Here is a 25,827-nt window from a genome sequence, read left to right as displayed (position 1 = left end):
TTCTCTACCTGCGTTCTTATCACACTCTGTAATGAATTTTTACTTAATTTCTCTCTACTGCTTTCCAGCGGAGGACTTTAATCACTCTCTAGTGTACCTTGAGGCTGTGATAAATACTTTGGGACCAAATAGCAATACAGGTGACCCCCGCTTAACGCTGATCATTCGTTCCGGAAAAACAGAGCGCTAAGTGAATCCGCGCTAAGCGAGCGCCACTTTCCCATAAGGTAACATATGTATTTGTGAGCTGCGGTCGGTGCCATAGGATATTTCCTAATCAATAATAAACGGTAATGAAAAGATGCACAAATGTCGGTCAAAATATTTAATATTCAAATATTTGCACATATAAAATATTCTGCATTACATACAAAGGGTACTAGGAAAGTTTTGCAATATGACGCGACAATGAATCACAGGAAGCTGCTTGTTGCTGCATGTTGAGACATGTTCATACGTGCATAGTAGCCGCCGCGCCAAGTCGATGGGCTCAGTTATTCATTAGTAGTGAGAGTGTAAAGTGCTTGCGATGGCATCGTGGTCACGAAATGAGATAAGGACAGTTTTGCGGTATAATTTTGTGCGTGGTTTAACCATAGACCAGTGCTTAGAAGAAATGACTCTTGCACTAGATGATGATTGTCCACATCGTACAACGATATTCAGGTGGTATAGAGAATTCCAAAGAGGAAATTTCACTCTGGAGGATTCTGAGAGGCCGGGAAGGCCACGAACGTCAGTTACGGAGGAAAACGTTACTGCTGTGAGGAAAATGCTTGACGAAAACAGGCGAGTGACCTACCAACAGATAGAGGATACTTTGGGCCTAAATGCACCAGCAATTCGTTCGATTCTGCAAGATCATTTGCACGTGAAGAAACTTTGTTCTCTCTGGGTGCCGCATCAACTGACTGAAGAGCAGATGACACGACGTGTGACTTGGTGCCGGGAGATGTTAAAAAAGTTTGATAAGGGACAATCTCGGTATGTGAACAACATCGTGACAGGTGACGAGACTTGGCTGTACTATTACGATCTGCCGACCAAGGCTCAAAACAAAGTTTGGGTCTTTGATGATGACGACACACCTGTAATTGTCAGAAAATCCCGATCTGTGAAGAAGAAAATGATAGCTGTATTTTTCAAATCGAGTGGAATTGTGGAACGTGTCGTTTTGGACACGCAGAAGACAGTCACAGCTAAGTGGTATACTGAACAATGCCTGCCTAAAGTCATTGGATCTATGAAGAACCTGCGGCCAAAGTCAAGAATGGACACCTGGTACCTCCATCACGAAAATGCTCCAGCTCACCGCGCCAAAGCCTGCACTGAATATTTGACCACGACAGGACTGAAACTTCTTGAGCACTCTCCCTACAGTCCAGACCTTGCTCCCTGCGACTTTGCACTGTTCCCGCATGTGAAAATGAAGCTAAAAGGGAGGCGGTTTTCCAGTGATGAGGACCTTCTACGGGCTTGGGACAACGAGTGTGCTTTACTCCCTAGTGAAACTTGGCAGAACTGGTTTAAAGATTGGTTTCGGAGGATGGAGAGGTGTATTGAATGTAGAGGAAATTACTTTGAAAAAATTAAATAAACAAAGCTGTATTACAAAACTTTCCTAGTACCCTTTGTACGTATAATTATGTGGTAACTACTTGCGTCTCAAAAGTAAACAAAATTCCAATTAAAATAATGAATTTAATTGATTTAATTTAATGGATGAATTTAATCATGAAAAACGTGTGGATTTTGAGTTGAACTTTGGCTCTCTTCCAAATAAACTAAAAGGGGTATTAATTTTAAATGGCCCGCAGCGTTACCACCCAACAATAAAGTCAACCGATCCTTCGCCGCTTTGAAACTTGGCATGTTTTTTGTTCTTTCAATATGAAACTTCTTTTAGGCATTCGTTTCCACAAAAGTCCTGCTTCATCTATGTTAAAAACTTGTTGAGAAGTATAACACATAATACCCCTCTTCAATAATTTTAACAAGTTCTTTTTTGAAAGTTTCGGCTCCTTAATCTGCACTAGCGGCTTCTCCCGGGATTTTAAATCTATTCTACCAGTTTTAAATGGTTCCACATTTTTTTTTTTTTTTTTTTTAGGCGAGTTTTCTTCAGATCATCGTATTGGCTAATCTCTTTCTCTCTCTCTTTTTAATATTTAACTTAACTGAATTCTGCATTGGAATATTATCTTCAAAAAAATTAGTCTCTCCATTTCAATCCTAATAGCCGGTCTAGTCCTAGTTGCTTGCAGTGGAACAGCTATCTTTCCCGCTGCTAACATTAATTCTTTATTTTTTCATAATTGTTCTTACAGTTAAATTTGCGAGTCCTAAATTATGGCACACATCCGCTTGTCGTTGACCGGAATCGATTCGCTTCAAAACGTCTAATTTAATTTTCAAATTCAGTCTTTTTCTTACATTTATAGTCTTCGTACTGCACCCAGACGTTGCATTTTCATTCCTGTCGGTCATTATTAGCTCTTCGAAAATATAACTGCGTTGGTTGAATTAATTATGATACAATGTTCAAGTAAACTGTCCGTTACGCACGATGTCTAATACTGTACTGAGTGATGACTAACTAGAAGCCGACCGGGCTAGCCGAGTGGGTAAAGTACCTGCCCGGCAACCCAAAGGTCGCGGGTTCGATTCCCGCCTCGGGCTTGGATCAAAGTACTGCAAAAACCTTGGGAGGTGCAATATGGCCACAGAAGCCGATGCGCCAACAACTACCAAATCAAAAAAAAAAAAAAAAAAAAAAGACTAACTAGACTTCGGATAAATGCATATAACGCAAATATTACAAGCAATATATTTGATCATTTTTTAAAATGTTGATCTCGGAACTACGTAACAAGTGACTGTACTTAAATTAGCGTGAGAGAAAATTTCACCGAGCGTGGGAAAATTGCTCAAGTCGGCGTGGGAAATGTTTTAATGCTGTTTTGCTATTCATTTTCAAGCTATCGACTCCATCAAATGAAACGATTTTGTTAAATATGTCAAAAATGTAATCTGTAAAAGAGCGTTATAGTGATCTGTGACAGCGTTATAGTCAGATACGGGTTATAATATAAGAACAGCGTTATAGCGAATCAGCGTAAAGCGAACCGCGTTATAACGGGGGCCTGCTGTATATTGATCTCATCGGACATCAATGCAAAATCAGACTTTTGGTACAGCTCTTCTACAGATGCATGTGGCCTTCTCTTGGAGGAGTTCATAATTAATCATTGTGTTTCAATTCACAACAAGCCTAATCATCTTCATACTTTCTCAAGTTATGCAGGAGAATCTAATATAGATATAACGATGACAAACACTCACTTTGATTTGCGGCTTACTGACTGGGCTATGTATACGGACTGGTGCACCAGTGACCATAGAGCCATCTATTATATGCTTTCCCCTGATTCTGCCATTCCATCTTCACACACTTTCTCACAGCCAAAATTAATAAGATTTTCCATCAGAAATATTGACTGGAATGCTTTTGGCTCTTCCATTTTTCTGGACCTTGACGATCAGAAACTTGCTTCTTTTGAAACGTCACCTATTTCTCATCAAGTGAACTATATTCAAAATGCTATAATAAAAGCATCATATAAGTCTTCCAGGAAAAAGAGGGTTAACCAGAAGACGTGTTCATGGTGGACGCAGGAGTTATCCCAGTTAAGAAGGGAAGTTCATCGAGCCCGTAGGTACTACCAAAGGCATAGAGACTGGCCCCAAGCTGACATTAATCATTTTTACCAGCAGTATTCTTCATTGAGGAAAAGCTACGTGAAGACCATTGCCTCTGGAAAGCGTGAAACGTGGATGAATTTCATTCACACCTCTGGAAATGCTAACCCTTGGGGTCTTCTATACAAGATTGTAAGAGGAAAAACCTCTGGTTCTAACATATTTGGCTCAATTGTGGCAGACTCCGTGGAAACACTGAACTGGCATGATTCTGCAAATGCAATCTTAGATGCTCTTTTTCCGTTGGATGATCCTACCTCAGACTTAGCTGTTCATTCTAAAATCCGATCAGACAATGAATTTTATGTGTCCTCAACAACCACTGAACCTTTTACGTTGGATGAACTGCAGGCTGTCTCACATAAAGTTAATGTTCAGAAGTGCCCAGGACTAGATCTTGTAGAAAACATTTTTATTATCAGAGTCTTGAAATTAAAACTTTATGTTCTTCTAAACTTATTCAACAGATGCCTTCAGGAAGAAACTTTTCCGGAAATTTGGAAGGTCACTCTAGTTAAGTTGATCAGAAAGCCGGATAAGACTTCTGGAACGGCTAGAGCGTACAGGCCAGTCACTCTGCTGGCTAATTTGGTAAATTGCTAGAGCAGCTAATGGCCATTAGATTGAATACCCTACTGGTAGAACAGGATCTGCTTTCAAGGAGTCAATATGGGTTCTGTCCCAGATGTTCCTGCGAGGATGCTCTTGTGGACTTTGTCTCTTCAGTTAAAAGTACATCGACTTCGAGGGCGCGTTCGACTCCCTTTGGTGGGAGAGCGTCCTGGAGCATCTGCGATCACTAGGTGCTCCAACCACCTACACCTTTTAATCTGTAATTACTTTGCCAATAGAACCATAATAGTCAAGGCTAAACATAGCCAAGTATCAAGATCAGTATCTAGAGGTGCCCACAGGGCTCTATATTGGGTCCTTTTACATGGAACATGGTGCTGCAGCAGTGGCTCTCCCGATCTTTCGATAATGTCAAAATAATAGCGTATGCAGACGATCTCACCATCTTGGTAAATGGTAACTCTAGGGCCGATCTTGAAACTACCACAAATTTTGTTCTCCGGGATCTCTACGATTGAACTGTGGCCAATAAGCTTAAAATCAGCTTGTCAAAAACAAAGATCATGATTCTTGGATCAAAGTTGGATATCTCTTGTCCTCCGTTGGTCAAGATCAACAACATTTGTTGATCTAGTTACAAGGTTCTAGGAGTGGTAATTGATTTCCAGTCTCAATTTTATTCCTCACTTGACAAACTTATCATCTAAAATACGTAGGTTTACTGGTGCAATTGTTAGGGTGTCTCGTGTTGAATGGGGGCTCTCCAGAAAAACTGTAAGGTTCTATTACAATGCAGTTTTCCTCCCTCTAATCACGTATGCTGCCAGTGCATGGTTTCACAGGGCACGGCTCAAACACTTCAAAGCAAAACTCACCTCATTGCAGAGAACCATCTTGTGGTGTTTAGTTAAGGCATGCAGGACAGTCTCAACGCAAGCTCTGCAAGTACTAGCCAGAACATTACCTTTAGACTTGCAAGTTCTTATAAAGGATTTTTATACAGACTGAAAAACCAGATTGAGACCGAATTTCTTAGAATAACCATCAACCTCCAAGATGATGCCAAAAGAGAAAGAAGGAGACTGTGGAACGAGTTAGTTAACATCTGGCAGTCTCGATGGGATACAGCTCCCGTTGGTGCAACAGTGAGAAAATTTATACCACAAGTTTCATTTCTCCTTGATAAACGTGTTTGATTGTGGTTCTGCATGGACATATTCATGTTGTTCCTGTTGACAGGACATGGATCGATGAACCAGAGTCTTTTTAGGTTCAGTTTATCACAAACAGACCTCTGTTCGTGTGGATCACCAGAGAGTTGGGATCACATCTTGTTTCATTGCTCCCTGTATGACAATCTCAGACTTCCTCTTCATGCACTTACGAATTTTCAACCAGGACAGGATTCGTCTCTGCTTCAAAGCTCGGAATCATATCAGATTCTTCAGGCTTTCGCTCAACGCGTATTTCTTCGAAGGCATTCAGTGTCGACAGATCTGAACAGAATGCAGCACAATGGTCCTGCTGATGTATAGCTGGTTAGATCTACTTTAATAATATATAAATTCAAATCCTCAAGAAGTGAAATTTTTCCTCAGCCTGCAGACAAAATTAAGTGCTTACTTTCTCTTTTTTTTTTTTTTTTTTTTTTTAAGCAGCACCACTACCTTCTTCCATTTTACTTATTTTTTATTTTATTTATTTATTTTTTATTATTTATTTATTTATTTTTATTTTTTATTATTTATTTATTTATTTTTATTTTTTATTATTTATTTATTTATTTTTATTTTTTATTATTTATTTATTTATTTTTATAAATGTTTTATTTTATTAATTTCGGTTTCATATCCAGCACCATGGGTGATGGTTTTTTTTTTTTTTTTTTCCCTCTGGAATGGGGCCCCAGTGGATCCTGGCCTACCATCTGACAACATCAGGTGGGTCAGAGTCTCTCTTGAGACAGTACGTGCTTTATATGGACTGGCCCACCCTCCTGTGGTGTGGACGAGTACCCAGAATCATCCAGGTGACTGATGCTTCTGGGTAGTCAAGCGGCCAGAACAGAACAACAGAACACACACATAATACACACAAACCCACGTTACACACATATCTGGCCCATTTGTAGTGATACTGTTCTTCACAGAGATACGAGGCAGAGTTGAACAAACATTCTAGGAGCCGCCCTTTACACATGTCCACACACATACATACATATTCTTTCTAATACCCTTTCCTCAACATCAGGGCTACTGGGCCTACCTGCTTGTACTCCATGTGCGAAGTGCCCATGTTCTCTAAAGCGTCGATGTACCCTGATGAATGTGTGCTTGTTGGGCTGCCTTCAGCAAGGAAATGCTTCTTGGTACAAATGTGCAGCTTCAAGTGCACTGCCATTGGCTTTACCATACATGAAGTGCATGTCCGCATATTCTTTGTTGCTATAACCTCTTTTCATGTTGCTATTCTTTGACAAGTACTAGTATACCTGCTATGTCTCAGAGCATTGAGAGAAGTGAAAGGAAAAGAATGAGCATAACCTAACCTAAATAAACAAGTCAGTGGTGGATCCCAACTAGAAATGTGCAATATCTCGGAAATGATTCATCTAAGGACCCATATTTACTAGACTTTTTGTACAGTTTACCTTTAAATTACAGTATTGACCATCACTTTTGAAACACCCTGTATATATATATAAGAGAGAGATTTTAGATGTAAATATATATATATCTAAAAAGTATAAGAGAGAAGAGCAACAAAATATTATAGTTTCAATTAAACTGAATGGCTAAGTTTAGAGAATATAAAACTACAGAGTTTTATTAAGTGTTCTATAAAGTCATATTCTTAGTAATGCATTGATAAGACAACAGTATTTCCTTTTCATTTCTTTTAATCAGAAAAAGGGAAAAAAATCACTTAATTTAAGAAAAAATTTGGACATGCCTGTAATGTATCACACTGCATGCATTGTTTGTTCTGCACCCCCCCTCCCCCAGAAAAAAAAATTACTATGTGAAAATTCATCTTCTCACTGATTTTATCATCACACAACATCTGTTTTTTTTTTTTATTATATTTTTTTTTTTTTCAAGCAAAAATGATTTAAATATAAATATATGTCTGTTGGCATATCTTTATTTTTATTTCCTCCTTAATTGAATTAACAATATTGGCTGTATTTTACATGATGGTCCTGAAAATATGTTTGGATATGATCAACAAAACCAAACTAATGTTTATTCATTCCTTCACTAACTCTTCATTATTTTCTTATGGAATTGAAATTCTCATTAAAATGGTATTTTGACTTTTAAGCATAATAGCAATATTTTTGTCATAGTATTTATGGAAAATGTAAAGTTGCAGGAGACTTCCTCTAATTCCAGACTGTATGTGCTTTACTTAGACCAGTATTTCTTGTTGAAATTCCAGTAATGGGCACCTTTTTTAAATTTAAAAAAATATTATTTAAAATCACAGTTGCACTTTAACACTGTCAAATACCACAGTTTTCCACTTGTAACTAAATTTTCTAAAATCTTTTAAACAGTATGAATTTCTCTTGTAACTAAATTTTCTAAAATCTTTTAAACAGTATGAATTTCTCTTTGTCTGTAGATAGGTAAGAAATTTAGAAAGGGAGGAGGGGAGAGAAAGAAATTGATTTTGGAAATTCCAGAACTTTTTTTTCCAAGGTGATTAAATTAAATGTTTTTCTGAAACTGCGGGAAGTTTTTTGTGTATAAGGAACTAATATTACTTGTATGCAAGCAAAAATAAAATACATAAAAAATAAAATTGGCATAATTAATTGACAACTGAAATTCACACTGCTCTCTATCATTTTTTATTTTTATTATTTTCTTGTACAAGGTGTGTGTTTGCCAAGAACAGCCTTGCATAGTTCTAAAATTACAGGCTACAATAGCTATTATGGATTAATTCTGTATTGGTTGCTTCCCATGGTGTGTGGAGACATTTCTTTTTAATTTCCAGTTGTTAATTGTGTTTGATCTTATTTGTTGCTTGCATATAGATATCATTAGTGTTTCGAAAACAAAAAAACTTGCTTTAGTTTCAGCAGTATATTCATATTGTAAAGTATTTAATTTTAATTTTATCAGCTTGTTCTGCTTATATTTAGTTAATGAGTCTATATAATATCGGTGTAAAAACACCATAGACAACTCTTAAAGGAAAAAACTATGATAGTAGTGTAAAGGGCATCATTTCAACTGTATCTCATATTGTGCTCATCCTTCATGAGTTACCATGTTTTGCACTACTTCAAATAAGTAACGCTTCACTAATAGAGAAGAATATTGTTACTTATTCTCAGTGGGCACCACCACCCAGATGGCACAGTTTCAAGGCTTGTTGGCCTTTCATCTGTGGGTGTGCAGGCACCCTGGTATTGCAGCCCCACTGTTCAAAGGCCGACAAGCCTTGAAACGGTTCTGTCTGGGTGGTGGTGGTGCCCACTGAGAATAAGTAACAATAGTCTTCTTTATTAGTGAAGTGTTACTTATTTGAAGTAGTGCAAAACATGGTAACTCGTTGTGAAGGATGAGCACAATATGAGATAGAGTTGAAATGATGCCCTTTACAATAATATCATAGTTTTTTTCCTTTAAGAGTTGTCTGTGGTGTTTTTACGCTGATATTATATAGATAATTATAATTCTTAAAAATATTATGCTTAGTTGCATTTAGTCTTACTTAGTTAATGAGTGAATCTTCTAGAAGGTTAGTAATGATTACTTATGTATATAGATTACTTTTAATGTGATCTATATACTTTTTGGTAATATGACTAATGATTTCACTAACTGTCTTAAGATGTCTAAAGAGAGAATAATATTTTCTAATATATTTAAAATTTATTTTAGGGTATACAAGGACTTCCTGGTTTAATTGGACAACCTGGATCTAAAGGCGATCAGGTAGCAAACGTTAATTTGCTATTGTAAGTTTAAGTGCACTTAACATTATAAAATAAAATGAATGTGATATGTATGTGTATGATTATTTATATACACATATAGGGAATTGCACCCACACATATTATTATTATATTTAGCCATATGGTGCAAGGAAGCCTGAGGCTTTTACTCAACCAGCAAAAAAAAAAAATAATTTCTGAGTTACCTTGTGAAAGAGAGAGAGAGAGAGAAAGAGAGAGAGAGAGAGAGAGAGAGAGAGAGAGAGAGAGAGTAAAAGGGAATCACCAAGAATGAGAAGGATGCTGATATTCAGCTCAGGACCCTAAATATGTTATAGACTACCTAAAACTAGCAATAAAAAGTCAAAAATAGAAATGAAATCCAAAGTATTAATGATACAAATCATATAGAAGTTCAGTTATTGTTATAAAAATAAATCATGCTTTAATATTAATTCATACAATAATTCAGATTTATATAATAATAGAAACGATCGAATTAACAAATAAAGCAATCAATGTCAAGATAGTGAAAACAGAATCAACAATGTATACAATATTATTTATTTATACAGGGTGATTCGAAATTATTGTCAGGGTTTCCGTGACCTATAATTTTCAAACCGAAACAACAAAATAAAACTGCTTACGGAATATGAAAGTGTAACACAAAAAGTTTTATTACCTATAGAATCAGTACTGCAGAATGTTAAACAACTTCAACATGTGTGCCTTTCATGGCACGTAAGATGTCCAAGCGATAGGCACGCATGTTGAAGTTGTTTAGCATTCTGCAGTACAATTCTGAGCTTCAGTTCATCGAGGGAAGTCACAGGGATTTTGTGCACAATGTCCTTCATGTATCCCCCACAGGAAGAAATCAAGTGGCGTAAGATTGGGTGAGTATGGAGGCCATGGAATTGGTCCACCACGCCCAACCAAGTGCCCAGGAAAAATGCATGTCAAGAAATTCTCGGACAATAAGAGCTCAATGTGGTGGTGCACCACCTTGCTAGAACACCACATTTGGCTGATTTTTCCAACTGGGGTAACAGATACAGCTGTAGCATGTCCAGATAGGTCACTACTGTCTCTGTTTTTTCCGCAAAGAGAAAGGGCCCCAAAACTTCCGAACATGACAAAGCACCCCAGACATTGATCTTTGGACTATCTCTTTTGAATTCTTGAATGACGTGAGGATTTTCTGATCCCCATATTCTGCAGTTATGACGATTTACCCTCCCTGATACATAAAATGTTGCTTCGTCACTAAATCTCCATCTCCGAAGGTAATTTTCATCAGCTTCGATGTTTGACAAAATGTCTTGGGAAAATTGAAAACGGTGGGGTTTATTGTTCGGCTTTAAAGCCTGCAATCTGCAGTTTGTAGGCATGGAGGTGAATGTGGTTATGAACAACCCTCAAAACAGTCGTTTGTGGTATTCCTAACTGCAAAGAACCTTGTCTACTTGATTTTTGTGGGCTTCAAGAAAACGCTCTGTGGATTTGATCAACATCTTCTTGCGAAGTGCTCGGTCTTCCTGCTCCTTTTTGGTGCAGAACTCTTCCTACCAGTCTCTTGAAATTGCTTTAACCAACGTTGGAATAGCATTATCCGAAGGTGGATCTTTTCCATACTGAGTTCTGTAACAATGTTGTGTTGTGATAATGGACTTTGTTTTGAAAAACCAAAGTATGCGCATTGCCTTCTCTTGAACAGTCATCGTTTTGAAGTAATGCCATCAATATCTCCCAGACATCAATGCAGCAAGTACAGCCTTGCCAAATAAAACATTTTGAGTTACACTTTCATATTCCATAAGCAGTTTTATTTTGTTGTTTCCAGCTTGAAAATTATAGGCCACGGACACCCCAACAATAATTTACAATCATCCTGTATATATCATATTAATGTATTGTGAGGAAGGTTATAATATAATAATCCTCTGATTATCATATTTTAACCTATATATATATATATATTAAATGAGTAGTATGGTAGTTAATCATTAATACACTGACTTTAATGTACTGAATTTATGGACTAGTACTATTGTGGTGGCAATGGATACACAACATTCATAATGAGTTGTATATCGTATTAATATATTATGAGGAAGGTATGATGATAAGTATGATAATCATATTACGATATATACCTAGATAGATCTATGGAAAACGCATAGTATATATACAAAAGGAAAATATACACATAACTTATTATTGTATTCCCACAATTCGGGTGACCTTGTCTGCGGTCAACCTCCCAAATTGAAAGTAAAACAGCGATAAGAGGTTATCTCTTTCTGTGATGATCAATATGCACTATGGCAAAATCAATTTTAAGGTTGAATAACCAATCATATAACATATAATTTAGAGGTTTTATAATTTTGAATACTAAACTATAATTTTGAATTATATAACCTAAAATATACTTTTAAAAAAGTTATTTTAAAATACTACCTAGTGCACATTGATCATCGTTGACCCAACAGAGAACACAGGATGTTAGTTTAGAAATTAGAATACTGAGTAAGAATAAGGCATATTTACCGTATCCCAGGAGACAAACCACGTGTAGCTAGCCCATACTGTGTTCAAAAATGAAATGATATTGTGTGTAAAGTATATCTCTCTAGTGACCATTAAAAGATGGTGAACCCTGTGTGTTTGGGTATGGTAAATATGTATTAAAATGCCAATAAATAACCAGTTAGTTATATTTAAGTTCACACAAAAAAGTGATAGAGAGGTGAAATAAATGGCTATTGGAGTAGGAGTAACAGTACCTGAACTCCGCGAATGCAAAAATATAGTAGTATGTTTAGAAGTAGTTTCTCATACATCCTCGGATTTATTTATTTATTCAAAATTATGAAACCTCTAAATTATATTATAAGTTATATTATTAGTTATTCAACCTGAAAATTGATTTTGCCATAGTGCATATTGATCATCACAGAAACAGTGAATCCCTTATCATTGTTTTACTTTCAGTTTGGGTGGTTGCCCCCAGATGAAGTCACCCAAATTGCAGGTATACAACAATAAGTTATGTAGATTTTCCTTTTGTATATATACTATGCATTTTCCATAGATCCGTCTAGGTATATATTGTAATATGATTATCATACTATAACCTACCTCACAATATATTAATATAAGGTATATATATATATATATATATATAAGGTATATATATTATTGTTTAACTGAAATATATCATCTTTTTTGTATTTTCTGTATAATTTGTGTTGCCCTGCAAAAGTCACAGCTTGAAACAGGTAGATATTCATTTATATTTTATTTTGTCATTTTGTCTAAATATTATGTGATGTAATCACAAGAAATTGTATAACAGTTTTGTAAACAGGAAGGGAAATTAAGTAAGTAATTAGGATAGAAATAGATATTCTTGTCCTTGACAACCATTATTATTGTTATTGTTGTTGCTCTTATATTATTTCTCCCTGATTGGGGGTTCCACTCCGTGTGGGTACTGCTACCAAGTACACAGGGTGGTTGTAATGTCTGGTGTTACTGTCGGTTGAAGAAATCTCTGACTATCTTTCTGGAGTTCCTTTTAGGTGTTCTCTGGGAGACCTATTGCTGCTAGACTGCTATGTAGTCTTTGGTACCATACCAGTGGTTGACACGATGATTGGGATGGTTGATACTTCTTGCACATGCCACATCTCCTTGATCTCATGTCTCAGGTTCGTGTACTTCCTAATTTTTTCCTCATGGGTTTTCTGGACATTGCTAGTGTTCGGCACCGCTATGTCAATCAGGTAGGTAGCCTTTTCCATCTTGTCCACAAGGGTTATGTGCGGGATGGTCTTATCCGTTATTATGGCACGATCCCAGTACAGCTTGTGGGTTCGGGTTTCTAGTACTGCCTGGGTTCGTACTTGTAGTATAGTACACTTTCTTTGGTCAACTGGTATTTCCTCACTAGATTCTGATGTATTATGATGTATTCTGATGTACCTTGCACCCTGCTGTGATGTGTTGGATTGTTTCTGAGTCCAGGTGGCATCATCGACATGTGTCATCTGACATTCCAGGCTCCTTTGTGATGTAGTTTCTGGTGTTGATTACCTGGTCTTGGATGGCCAGCATGAATCCTCCAGTCTCGGGGAAGAGCATCCCGCTTGTGAGCCATGCATTGGAAGCAATGGTGTCGATGTGATCTTGATGGAGGTCATTGTAGTATCTGCCATGGAGTGTCTTCTTTGCCCATCTTTCTAACTTCATTTCTTGTACTGTCTGGGCGAGGGGTTTCCTCGCTTAATCTGAGTGGGGTATACCACTTATCTATCTTCCTTATGGTCTGGTGCTGTGTTGTTCTCGAAGTAATCCTTCAGGTTAACTATCGCTGTTTTCTATTGTTCTATCAGGCCCCTTCCTCCCTCTTTCTGAGATATTGTTATTCTCTCCACTGCTGATTTCGGGTGGTGTTGGCTACACTTGGTCATCATTGTCCTTGTCTTTCGCATGATATCTTCTAGCTCAGTGTTAGTTCAATCTATGACCCCGAATGTGTATATTAGTACTGGAGCTGCATAGTTGTTTATGGCTTTAACTGTGTTCCGTCCATTCAATTTTGCTTTTAGCAGGCTTTTGAGTGATGATATTTTTCGGTCAGGCACTTCTTGATTTCCTTGTGCTCTAACTGCTCAGCCTGCATCATACCTATGTATTTGTAGGTCTCTCCTTCTGTCATAGCTTCGATCTCTTTACCAGTCAGCAGCTGGTAGTTTCTGCCAACTAATTTTCCCTGGTGCAGTGTGTGTGGGTCTTGCATTTTTCTAGACCAAATTCCATCCTGATGTCCTTGCTGAATTCTTCGGTGATCTGGAGTAGTTGCTGGAGTTGCTTCTCCGTTGCCGTGTAGAGCTTGATGTCATCCCTGTACATCAGGTGAGTGAGGATGTACAGGTTTTTTCTTCCTTCTTTGAGGTTATGTCCATACTTGCTGCTGTTGAGCATGGTGGATAGTGGGTTGAGTGCTAGACAGAACCATAGTGGGCTCAGAGCATCTCCCTGAAAGATTCCTCTTCTAATGGGGATTGGCCTGGTTGTGATGTTCTCGACCTTCATGATGGTACTCCATTTCGTCATTGTTGCTCCTAGGAAGTTTGTCACTATCGGATTGACCTTGTAGATCTTCAGCATCTGTATTAGCCAGCTATGAGGTACGGAGTCGAAGGCCTTGCGGTAATCAATGTAGGCCATGTATTAGTTGTTTCTTGAAGGCTTGCTCCATAACTGCGGCATCTATTGTTAATTGCTCCTTGCATCCTTTGTTCCTCTGCTTGCATCCTTTCTGGTGTTCGACCATTATGCTCTGACTCTCTAGGTGTGATCTTGATGTTCTGACTCTCTAAGTGGTCTGATATCTTCTTAGTTATGCAGCTGGTCAGGATCTTGTACATCATTGGAAGGCATGTGATTGACCTGTATTTCGCCGGATTGTATCTTCATCTTTTGCCTTCAGATATGTGACTCCTTCAGTGAGAAACTTCGGGATTGTCTCTGGGTTGCTTATCATTCGAGTGAACTGCTCTGCTAGGTGCTTATGTGTGTGCAGGTGAGCTTCTTGTACCAGTAGTTGTGGATGTTATCAATTCGCAGGATTCGCCAGTTGTGGGTGTTCCTTATTGACTGTTATTATTATTATTATTATTAGCCTTATGTTGAAAGGAAGCCTGAGGCTTATGCTGCACCAGTCAAAAAAAAATTCTGAATTACCCTGAGAGATGAGAGTGAGAAGTAGAAGGGAATCACCAAGAAAGAGAAGAATGATGATATCCATCTCAGGACCCTGGGTGTGCCAAGCCCATGCTCACCAGATGTGAGCCCCTGGGATTAGGCCAGAGCATTGAAGAAAAAGTAAGAAATATATGAATGCTCTGGCCTAATCCCAGGGGCTCACATCTGGTGAGCATGGGCTTGGCACACCCAGTGTCCTGAGATGGATATCATCATTCCTGTCTGTGGTAGTGATGGCCCTGGATATTGTAGTTATATTAATCAGGAAATTAATATAATTGATGTTACACACACACACACACACACACACTAGCTTATTAATTTTGGATGTTTTATTTTAACACTCTTCCTTTCCCTCTCCACCTCTTTGTTCATAACATGCACGATTGTATAGTTCTATACACCTAAGTATATACACTTATGAGCCAAAACATTATGACTATCCCTGTCTCTACAAATGGATGCATCCCACAGCACCTAGCAGTTATGTTACCAACTGGTGCAGCATATATAGTGACAACATGGCTAGTGCCTGTCAGTGTGTGAATTCAATGTCTGTGCAGTGAGCAAAGTAAAGGATCTGACAGAGTTGGAAAGGGAAATAATATGCAGTACCAGGGAGGCAGAGACCAGCATCTCAGCAACTGTAGGCATTGTCAGCTATTTGAAGGACTATAATGAAGGTGCGGTGGGAACACACAACCACACATGCCGGGATTGGGGGGGGGGAATCATCGCTGGTTGACAGTAGAGTGGATGGCATGTGCTGTCCAGGACAACAAATGGATTTGATCCATCGTGCCATCCAGCAAGTGCTCTTTCTTTCAGGGTAGGTGACCTATTCATGTGCCAACTTCATCCTTGATCTCACTGGTTAATCTTCATAAACCAATAACTCTTGAAAATCCCATTGGTGATAAGGCAAATATTTCTGAATTTTTTGACTTTCTCAGGCAAACTGGACTTTTTAATCGACACTTCCATCTGCAGTAATCGACACTTCCATCTGCAGAGGAACAACATTCCTGGGCAACTGACTGGAAAAGAGTCAACTATAGGCTAATGAATGAAGGTTCCAGCTCTCTCATGCTGATGGATTGGTACATATTCAGTGCAAGAAGGTGAACAGCTGCATGGTTGGACAAAAACAGGGCGGCAGTGGTGGTGGTATCATAGTTTGGGGGATGTTTTAATAGATATCACTGGGTCCCCTCATCACCCACTGAATACACCCTAATCACTAGGATTAGGGTGTATTCAGTGGGTGATTAATCACATCAGCACTGTTTCAGGACAAATTTTGCCTTATATGGTAACACATATGTCCAGATTGCACTGGACTGTTTCGACAAGACAGTGACCTGTTTGTGAGGCCTGCATTGTGCTGGAACAGTTCAAAGATCATGTCCAAGCATATTGTGTGCCCTCTTGGCTGCCAGATTCCTCCAACATCAATTCCATTGAACATTTGTGGGATGCTGTGAAACACAGCATTTACCAGTCAATGCCAGTGCCTTGCTTGATTGTTGAACACCAAGATGTCCTTCTTTCCAACTAGTTTAGGATGCGGAGAACACCTTCCATGGTGTTCTCCGCATCCTAAACTTCTGGCATCAACTCCTCATGGAGTTGATGCCAGAAGCTGCACTGAGTGCAAGTGGTTATCACGGCAAAAGGCAGCCAATATGCTATTAAGTAGGTGGTCATAATGTTTTGGCTTACGAGTGGATGCACGCATGCACGTGTATACTCATGCGTGTGTACACCAAGGAGCCATGTTATTAGGTACATTTACAATTGACAGTTACAATTAGGTACATTTACAGTTTTATACTATGCAGTATAAAGCAAGATGGCAGATACATAAGAATTCTGTATGTGCAATTCAGCGCAAGAATAGGCAAGACAAGAATTAAATGACTTCTTTGAACATGGCATTGTAGTTGGCACTAGACAACCCAGTATAAGCATCTTGTAAACTACTACGCTACTGAGGTTTTCATTTATGACTGTCTCTTGGTGTATGAAGATTCGTCCAGTAACCAAATAAGATCCAGCCAATGGTGCTCATGACCAGAAGCAACTCATTGGTTCAAAAGGCCAATGGAGGCTGATAAGACTTGTGCCGGGTAACAGAAATGCTACATCCTTTTGAATAAAAACCTAATACAATGGTGTATACAAAGAGGCATTTCAGAATAAGCAACTTCTCTTTCCTTGTCATGCATGGTGCATTGTAAATAGTGACCTAATTGTATTCCACTTCTCCCAGAAGTAGTGGTGTTCCTGAGCTCAGGAACAACAATAGTGGACAGTGGACAGGATTTGAAAAATGTTACCTGATCTGATAGTCCTGGCTCCTGCTGTTTCAAATTGATGAGAGAACCAGAATATGGAGAAAACAGGATGGTCTGTGGAATCATGAACCTATCCTACAAAGCAGAACATTGCACACTGGTGGAGCAAATGCGAGGAGTGTTTTTATAGTGGACATTGCACCTCCCTTTGCTGGCTTGATCCTATTCAACACAGTGCTTTGAGAATTGCAATTGGTGCGTTCAGAACATCGCCAGCACATAGTCTCTACATTGATGCTCACGAGCCCCCACTAACATTACGCAGGAAAACACTGTTTCTGAAATATGCTGTCAAGATACAAAGTTGTGCCTCTCATCCCGTTCAATCATACCTTTTCAACCCACCGTTAGAAATCCTATACAGAAACAAACCTAGTATAGTTAAAACTAGCTGGTCTTCGCCTTCTTGAATGTGCAAGTTTGGAATATTTCCATCCATTCTGTAAAGCAGGTAGCAACCTATACTCAACCACCATGGGCTCCTCCTCCTCTTCCAACCTGTGACACTTACCTCTGTCAATGGAGAAAGAATACTTTGCAAGCATCAAATGTCAACCAAATACATGCAGTTCACACTCAAAGATATACTGATTTCTCCCCAATTTATACAGTTGGCTCTAAATCTAATTCAAATGTTGGAGCAGCTGCAGTGTTTCTGAATACAATTGTATCAGTTTCCCTTCCATCAGAATTTAGTATATTTTCTGCTGAATTATATGCAATCAAACTAGCTCTAGAACATCTCTATTCTGACTGTTCTTTAAAATCAGTTATTTACACTGATTTCCTCAGCTCAGTAATGTTGTTATGTAATTCCTCAGATAAAGTTCACCCTGTTCTAGATGAAATCAGAAGCTTATTACTGCAAATTAAAGAACGCAACCAACTAGTCACTTTTTGCTAGATTCCAGCCCATTCCGATATTTTAGGCAATGAACTGGTCGATAAAGCGGCAAAAAATCCAACTACCTTAGATTTAACCAATATCCCTGTTCCAGCATCAGATTATCCACTAACCGTTCATGCTGCTTGCCTATCACAATGGACAGCACTCTGGCACTCTCAGACTAATAATAAACTCTTTCAGTTTAAACAAGACCTGAGAATTTGGCGCTCCAGTGTCCATACATCAAGACGAGAAGAAGTAGTCCTTTCAAGGACAAGAATAGGACATACCCATCTGACTCACTTTCATTTACTCACAGGAGATGATCCACCACAATGTACACATTGTTCTAACAATTTGACTGTAAAACATATTCTTATTGGCTGCCTCTATTATAAACAAGGCAGAACTTCAGCCTTGATCTCACTGGTTAATCTTCATAAACCAATAACTCTTGAAAATCCCATTGGTGATAAGGCAAATATTTCTGAATTTTTTGACTTTCTCAGGCAAACTGGACTTTTTAATTATTTTTGATTTTGGATTTTCTTCTGATTTATGGAAAACTCATGTTTTAATATAATAAGTGAATAGGCACATTATAGCCTTAGCAGCTTATGTGCCATTAAGCCTACCACAGCACCTCCCTCCCCTAGATACCAGTGGGGTAACATTTGGATGCCACAGATTATATGTAAATCATGTCTGACTGGACACATCCTTTTATGGCTGCATTGTATCCATCTATAAATGGATTCTTCCAACAAGATAATGTGCCATGTCACAAGACCAGAATTGTACAACAGTGGATGTACAATTCTGGAATGATCTCAATCCAGTTGTGTATCTGAGGTTAGGGGAAACAAGCTCTTCAGAGTAGAGATCTCAAGCATCTGGATCCGAATTTTGTAGCATGCATTTGACACTTTATCTGAATCAGTGCCATGCTAAATCTCGTCTAGTCAGAGAGCTGAAAGAGAACCTACTCACTATTAGTTGGTATGCCTAATGATGTGCTGGTCAAGACATCAAAGGCAGATATTGTTGGGATATCAGAGACATGGTATCACACTGATATAAGCAGTGCAGAATTGGCATTTAGGGAGTTCAATGTGTACAGAAAGGATAGACAGGATAGGAAGAGAGGAGTTATGCTGTTAGTTAAGAAACAAAATCTAAGGAAATGCATCTAGTTGACATAGACGGTCGACGCAATGTTGAGTCAGTCACCACTAGGCGGCAGTGATCAGAGTGTACTGATGTGGGATTTACTTAAAGATATTACTACCATCAGGGTTAAAGGGAAGGGTTTTTACTTCTGTAAAGGTGGCTACAGTGGTCTCACACAGTTTTTAAATTCTGTACAGTGGGACAACTGATGATGTTACCAACAGCAAATTCTTATGTGGAAAGCATTCAAGGAACTAATCATGGAAGCTACTAGGCTTTTCATACAAATTAAGAAATACTGTTCAAGATTTAGGCCTAAATGGATGTCAGATGAACTAATGAGAATCGTGGCAGAGAACAAAAATTCATGGGATGCATATAAATTATCAGGCAACACAGAAGCTTATGGCAGATATAAGTTAGTCTGTAATCAAGTCACAATGGAAATTAGGCAAGCGAAGGCAGATCACAAGAAATCTTTGGCAAAGGGTGCATAGAAAAACAGCAAGCACTTATTATTATTATTATTATTATTATTATTGTTGCTCTTATATTATTTCTCCTTGATTGGGGGATTCCACTCCATGATGGGTACTGCTACCAAGTACACAGGCTGGTTGTAATGTCTGGTGGTATTATTATTATTATTATTATTAGCAATATGGTGCAAGGAACCTTGAGGCTTATGCTGCACCAATCAAAAAAAAAATTTCTGAATTACCCTGAGAGAGAGAAAACAAGAGTCAGAAGTAGAAGAGAATTACCAAGAAAGGGAAGAATGATGATTCACAGCTCAGGACCCTAGGTTTATCAACCCCATACTCACCAGTATATATCGATGGTTTAACTGTTGATGATCCTGCTCAGATAGCTGATAATCTGAATGACTATTTTGCATCTACATTCACACATGAGTTATTGAAGGAGGAAAATGCTGGACGTTTATCAAACCTTAACAGGATGCTTAATGCTCTTGTAATAACTAAGAGCAAAGTGGAGGAGAAATAATTTAAGTTAAACATAAGAAAGGCACTTTGGGTCGATGGGATCTATCCAGATATATTAAAGGAGGCAGCGAAAGAAGCAAGCAAAACCTTAACCCTAATTATGAGAGCATCTCGGACTCAGGGGATGTCCCCACAGACTGGAGATGTGCAAATGTATCCCCATTTCACAAAGGGGGATCTAGGTAATTACAGACAAGTTAGTTTAACTTCTGTTATGGGGAAAATAATGGAGTCACTGGTTAAAGGTGCATTGCAGGATTATCTAGACAAGACTGCAGTAAAAATTCAGATACAGCATGGGTTTGTTAAGGGAAAGTCTTGTCTGACAAATTTGATTGGATACTATGATGTGGTCACAAAGGAACTGGATGCAGGGAATAACTTAGATGTCATATATTTGGATCTTAGAAAGGCTTTTGATACTGTTTCACATGGAAGACTGCTGAACAAATTGGAACAGTATGGTATTAAGGGTAAGTTGCTACAATGAATAAAAGGGTGGTTGAGCAGGAGAAGACAGAGAGTTGTAATCCATGGATGCTGCCCTTCACGGACTAATGTTATTAGTGGAGTCCCACAGTGTTCGTGATTAGACCCACTGTTGTTTTGTATATTTATCAATGATATTGATGAAGGTATATCAGGTTTAATGTCAAAGTTTGCAGATGATACAAAGGTTGGCAGGGTTGTTAATGACAGTAATGGCAGTATGCTACTGCAATAGGATCTAATAAATTTGGGCAGATGGGCTGAGAAGTGGCAACTGAAATTTAACATTGACAAATGCAAAGTACTGCATATGAGTAGAAGTAACCCCAGAGAAACATACCAACTGTGTGGCATAACACTTAGGTTGTTAGAAAATGAAAAAGACCTGGGAGTAATTGTGCAGTAAAATATGAAGTTTTCTGAGCAATGCAGACAGGCTGCCCTGCCAGAGCAGGTCATGGGGAATTGTCATTGATGTACAGGAATTTTGCTAGTAGGTAAAAGGAGGTGATTATCCCTTTGTATAAGGCAATGGTCAGGTTTGGAATGGCAGGGGCAATGGCATGGTTGTAGAGTTGCTTGAGTGTGTATAAAGAAGGGCAACAAGATTGTGAGAGGAACAAAGGGATCCTCTTACCAAGAAAAGCTTAAGTTCTGAAAATTGCTGTGGCTGAAGACTAGGCACCTGCGAGGTGTACAAGGCCTTGAATGAGCTGAGCATGCTGAATACTGATGAGATTCTTCCGCTTGCTCAGATTTCGAACGTGAGGGGCATAAATTCAAATTAAGGAAAGATAGTTGTAGAATAGATGTCAGAAATTTGCCTTTAGCCAGCAGGTGGTTAATTGCTGGAACAAACTTCCATCTGTCGTAGAAGTTGATAGCTTAAATAAATTCAAGGATGAACTGGAAATCTCATATGCTTGCTTTCTTGCATCACATGCCTCTATTGCTATTACTATGTGACCACTGAGTGTGTGCATGTGTGTTTTAAACATTCTTATGCATAATATATAGCTGTGACTAATGTCACCACAAGTGATGACATTAGTGACAACAGTTGGTTGGCTAAAATAGTATATAGCAGTGACACCCACTTCCACAACAGTAGATCTTTGGCGCCTCCGTAGCCAGGTGTGCAGGAGCAGCAGTGTGTAGCACACGCTTCTTGATTAAACCGGGGTTCGAGCCCGTGACCACCAAATACGGAGGATGTGGAAAGGTCAGAGAATGACCAGCGCATATCCCCAGAGCAATATGGCCTTAGTTGCTAATGTTCCTAAAAACCAAATAACAACAACAACAGTAGATCTTTCTGGTGCATTATAACTCTTAATATTTTTGCACCATTAAAACTAAAAATCATCACCATCATCTTTTTTTTTTTTTTTTTTCTTTTCTTTTTTGGTTGTTGGATCATCGGCTTCTGTGGCCATATTGCACCTCCCAAGGTTTTTGCATTTTTCTACTCTGATCCAAGCCCGAGGCAGGATTCGCACCTGCGACCTTTGGGTTGCCAAGCAGGCACTTTACCCACCCGGCTGACCCGGTCAGCATCATCTCAACAACAAATGGAAGTTTGTTCCAACAATCAACTACCCACTGGATGAGGCAAAATTTTGCACATCTATTCTGCAACGGCACCTCCGTAGCCAAGTGGGAAGGAGCAGCAGTGCGTAGCACATGCTTCTTGATTAGACCGGGGTTCGAGCCCGTCACCACCAAATACGGAGAATGTGGAAAGGTCAGGGAATGACCACCGCATATCCCGGAGCAATATGGCCTTAGTTGCTAATGCTCCTAAAAAGCCAAATAACAAACAAACTCTATACTGCAACAATCCTTCTTCAATTTCAATTTATGCCCTCTCATTTACATAGTCTGAGAACAGGAAGAATGGCATAAACATTCATCTTGCTCAATCCATTCAAAGCCTTCAACACCTTAAAAAGAGAAGAAGAGCTCCTCACAGGTGTGCCTAGCCACCAGATGCTGCCATTTGTGGAACTGCAGCTATTCTTGCTATTTGTTCCCTCACCAATCTCATTGCCCTTCTCCACACCCTTTCCAGCAGATTCACATCTTTCCTAAATGAAGGCCACCAGATCTGTATTTAGTACTCCAGATATGACTTAACCATTGTCTTATACAATTGGATAATCACCTCCCTGCTAGCAAAGTTCCTGTATGTCATCCACAAAATCCCATGAGCTGTCCTGGCAGCATGTCTGTGCTGCTCAGAGAACTTCATATCTGACTGAAATTACTTCCACCCCACACACAGATCTTTTTTATTTTCCACTGCCCGAGTGTACTACCACACAGCTGACAGTTGGTTGATTAATCTGGGATTACTGCTACCCATATGCAGTACCTTGCATATGTCAATGTTAAACTTCAATTGCTATTTCTAAGATCTGGTTGCAGTAGCTTACATTAATTACTCACATTAACCACGTTGCCACCCTTTGTGTCACATGCAAACTTAGATTTTAGGCCTGATATCCCTTCATTAATAAATACTGAAAGCATCAATGAGTCCAGCTGTGAACCTGGGGACTTGAAATAACATTATTTCAAGAAGATCATTATCTATTGATAACCTCTCTCTCCCCCCCCCACTACTCACTCACCTCTTTATACTACATAGCAGTAACTTGCCCTTAATACCACACTGTCTAAATTGTGCAACAGTATCAAAGGCTTTCCTAAAATCTAAGTGTTGTTGGACAGACAACTTGTGTGATCGAGACCTGCTAATATTCATAAAATAGCTCAAATGCCTGACGTATTTTGATTTTTCTCTCAAAGGAGAGAAAAATGCTGGGGCTATATATATCCCCTTTGAAGATAGTATAAATGAAAAGTCCCCATCAAGCTTCCGGTAATTATCTCCTGTTGTACTTCCAATTATTTGCCATGCATGAATTTAGGGTCAAATCTTGCTTTTATTCCTTTGTCCTGTTGCAAGGTTCTTCATCTTTAATCAGGTCTTTTAAATAATTTCCATCTATTCTGATTACATCTTACGTGGATGCAGTTATTCTTGAAAAAAAAATCTCAAATATATATATATATATATATATATATATATATATATATATATATATATATATTAATCATCACAGATGCGATTAATGCCATCTTACAAGATTAAACATTACATCCGTCTGTATATTATTTAAGATATTAGTTTTAGTGGTAAGTTCTAATAGTGCAAAAAAAGACAAAGTTAAGCTGGCTATAATGCATAATACGAAAGCTAGTAAGTTATAGCTTCTCAAGCAACCCAACGCCTTATGCAAGTGCCCAACGCAAACTGGAAAAAAAAAAATATATATGCTAAATAAAGTAAGGAAAACCTTACATATCAATAACATTAAAAGAACAATTAAAATATTAATTATAGGCAATTAGATACATTGAAAGGGACTTTTTCGAGGGCTAACCCTTTCAGTGTATCAACCATAATTAACGAGCTATCCATTTCTGTAGTCATCGTCCAGCATAACTGTGTCAGGTAGTATAAGATAACCAGGTAGAATAAAATAACATTAAAGATGTATAACAACCATCCAAAGGAAGTAACCATCTATTACAATAAGATATTTAAGTTGATATATCCCAATTTAGTAGTAAGCTGGCAAGATGACTGTTAGCCCGACGGATAGCCAAATTTTAAATTATAGAAAGAGATTCAGGCCTAGACATTGAACAGTATTTCTTTTTTGGTGTGAAAAGCCTAGTAGCTTCCTTGAATGCTTTCCATTTAGAATTGGCTGATGGTACCATTTTAAATTCTATACAGTGGGACCATCAGTTGTTTCCACTGTATAGAATTTTAAAACTGTCTCAGATTACTGTAGTCACCTTTATGAAACAAATCCCTTCCTTTTACCCTTGATGGTAATTACATCTTTAAGTAAATTCTACATCAATACACTATGATCCCTACCACCTAGGTGTTCCTTTAGCTGCAGATTCTTAATTCATGAATAATCACTGATGATAATCAGATCAAAAGTATTATTCCCTCTGGTTGCCTCTCTAATATGCTGCTGTAGAAAACAATTATCCAACAAATTCACAAAAGTCTTGCTAGTGTGTGCGTGACCAACCGACAAGTTCCAGTCAATATCTGGAAAGTTAAATTTCCCCATTATAAGACATTCTTATTTACTGGCCCGCTCTGTTTTTCTTTACAGTTGTTCATTGTACTGATCAAAGTTATTAGGCCTGTTAAACACTCCTACTCTCATATTTGCTTTCTCAGTGCTTATGTCATACAAACTAGTTGAACATTGCACTGGCTAACCATATCAATTGAATGCCTTAGATTTTATGTGTTTCCTAACTAACAGCTTAACCCCTCCACTCTTCCTATCCTGTGTGCCCTTTCTTTACACACTGTACTCCCCAAATTCAAATTCTGCATTCCTTACATCTGTGTGATACCACGTCTTTGATATTCCAACAATATTCACCTTTGATGGCTTGATGAACACTTAAAATTCATCAAATTTATTTACTATACTCCCAGCATTGGTGTACATGCAAATATACATGCACCTGTTCTTACCCTTAGTTACTTGAACACAGCCCATGAATTTGTTCCATTTTTTTTGTTCCATGGTGACTCCCAGCAGTTCTTGAAATCCCCAGCATCTTGCTTTCCAGAGTGCTGTTCATTCCAATAGGAGCAGTGCAAGAATCCCTTTCACCTCTGCTGGTGCCTGTTTTTAATCTGTTAGTCTGTGTATCACCTCCCCCCCCCCACCAAGCTAGCAGTTTTCCGACCCATCTAACACTGCCTCAATAACATCAGCATATATTCTTGCATCCTTTCCTTTTAAGTTT

The 25,827-nt window shown here is 38.4% G+C and overlaps 1 protein-coding gene across 1 annotated transcript in view; it reads left to right on the top strand.

The window, feature by feature from the left end:
* Nucleotides 1-25,827, top strand: part of LOC150090808 (uncharacterized) — a 791,939-nt gene that overhangs the window by 463,000 nt on the left and 303,112 nt on the right. The window contains exon 27 of the mRNA XM_090372970.1: nt 9,231-9,284. Coding sequence (XP_090229096.1) covers nt 9,231-9,284 — 54 coding nt within the window. The remainder of the gene's footprint in view (nt 1-9,230; nt 9,285-25,827) is intronic.

Source organism: Mastigoproctus giganteus, chromosome 1 (genome assembly GCF_048544385.1).
Source record: "Mastigoproctus giganteus isolate SK-2022 chromosome 1, ASM4854438v1, whole genome shotgun sequence".
Classification (NCBI taxonomy): Eukaryota; Metazoa; Arthropoda; class Arachnida; order Uropygi; family Thelyphonidae; genus Mastigoproctus; species Mastigoproctus giganteus.
Note: the sequence above shows the minus strand (reverse complement) of the source record. Positions and strands in the feature narration are given on the sequence as shown.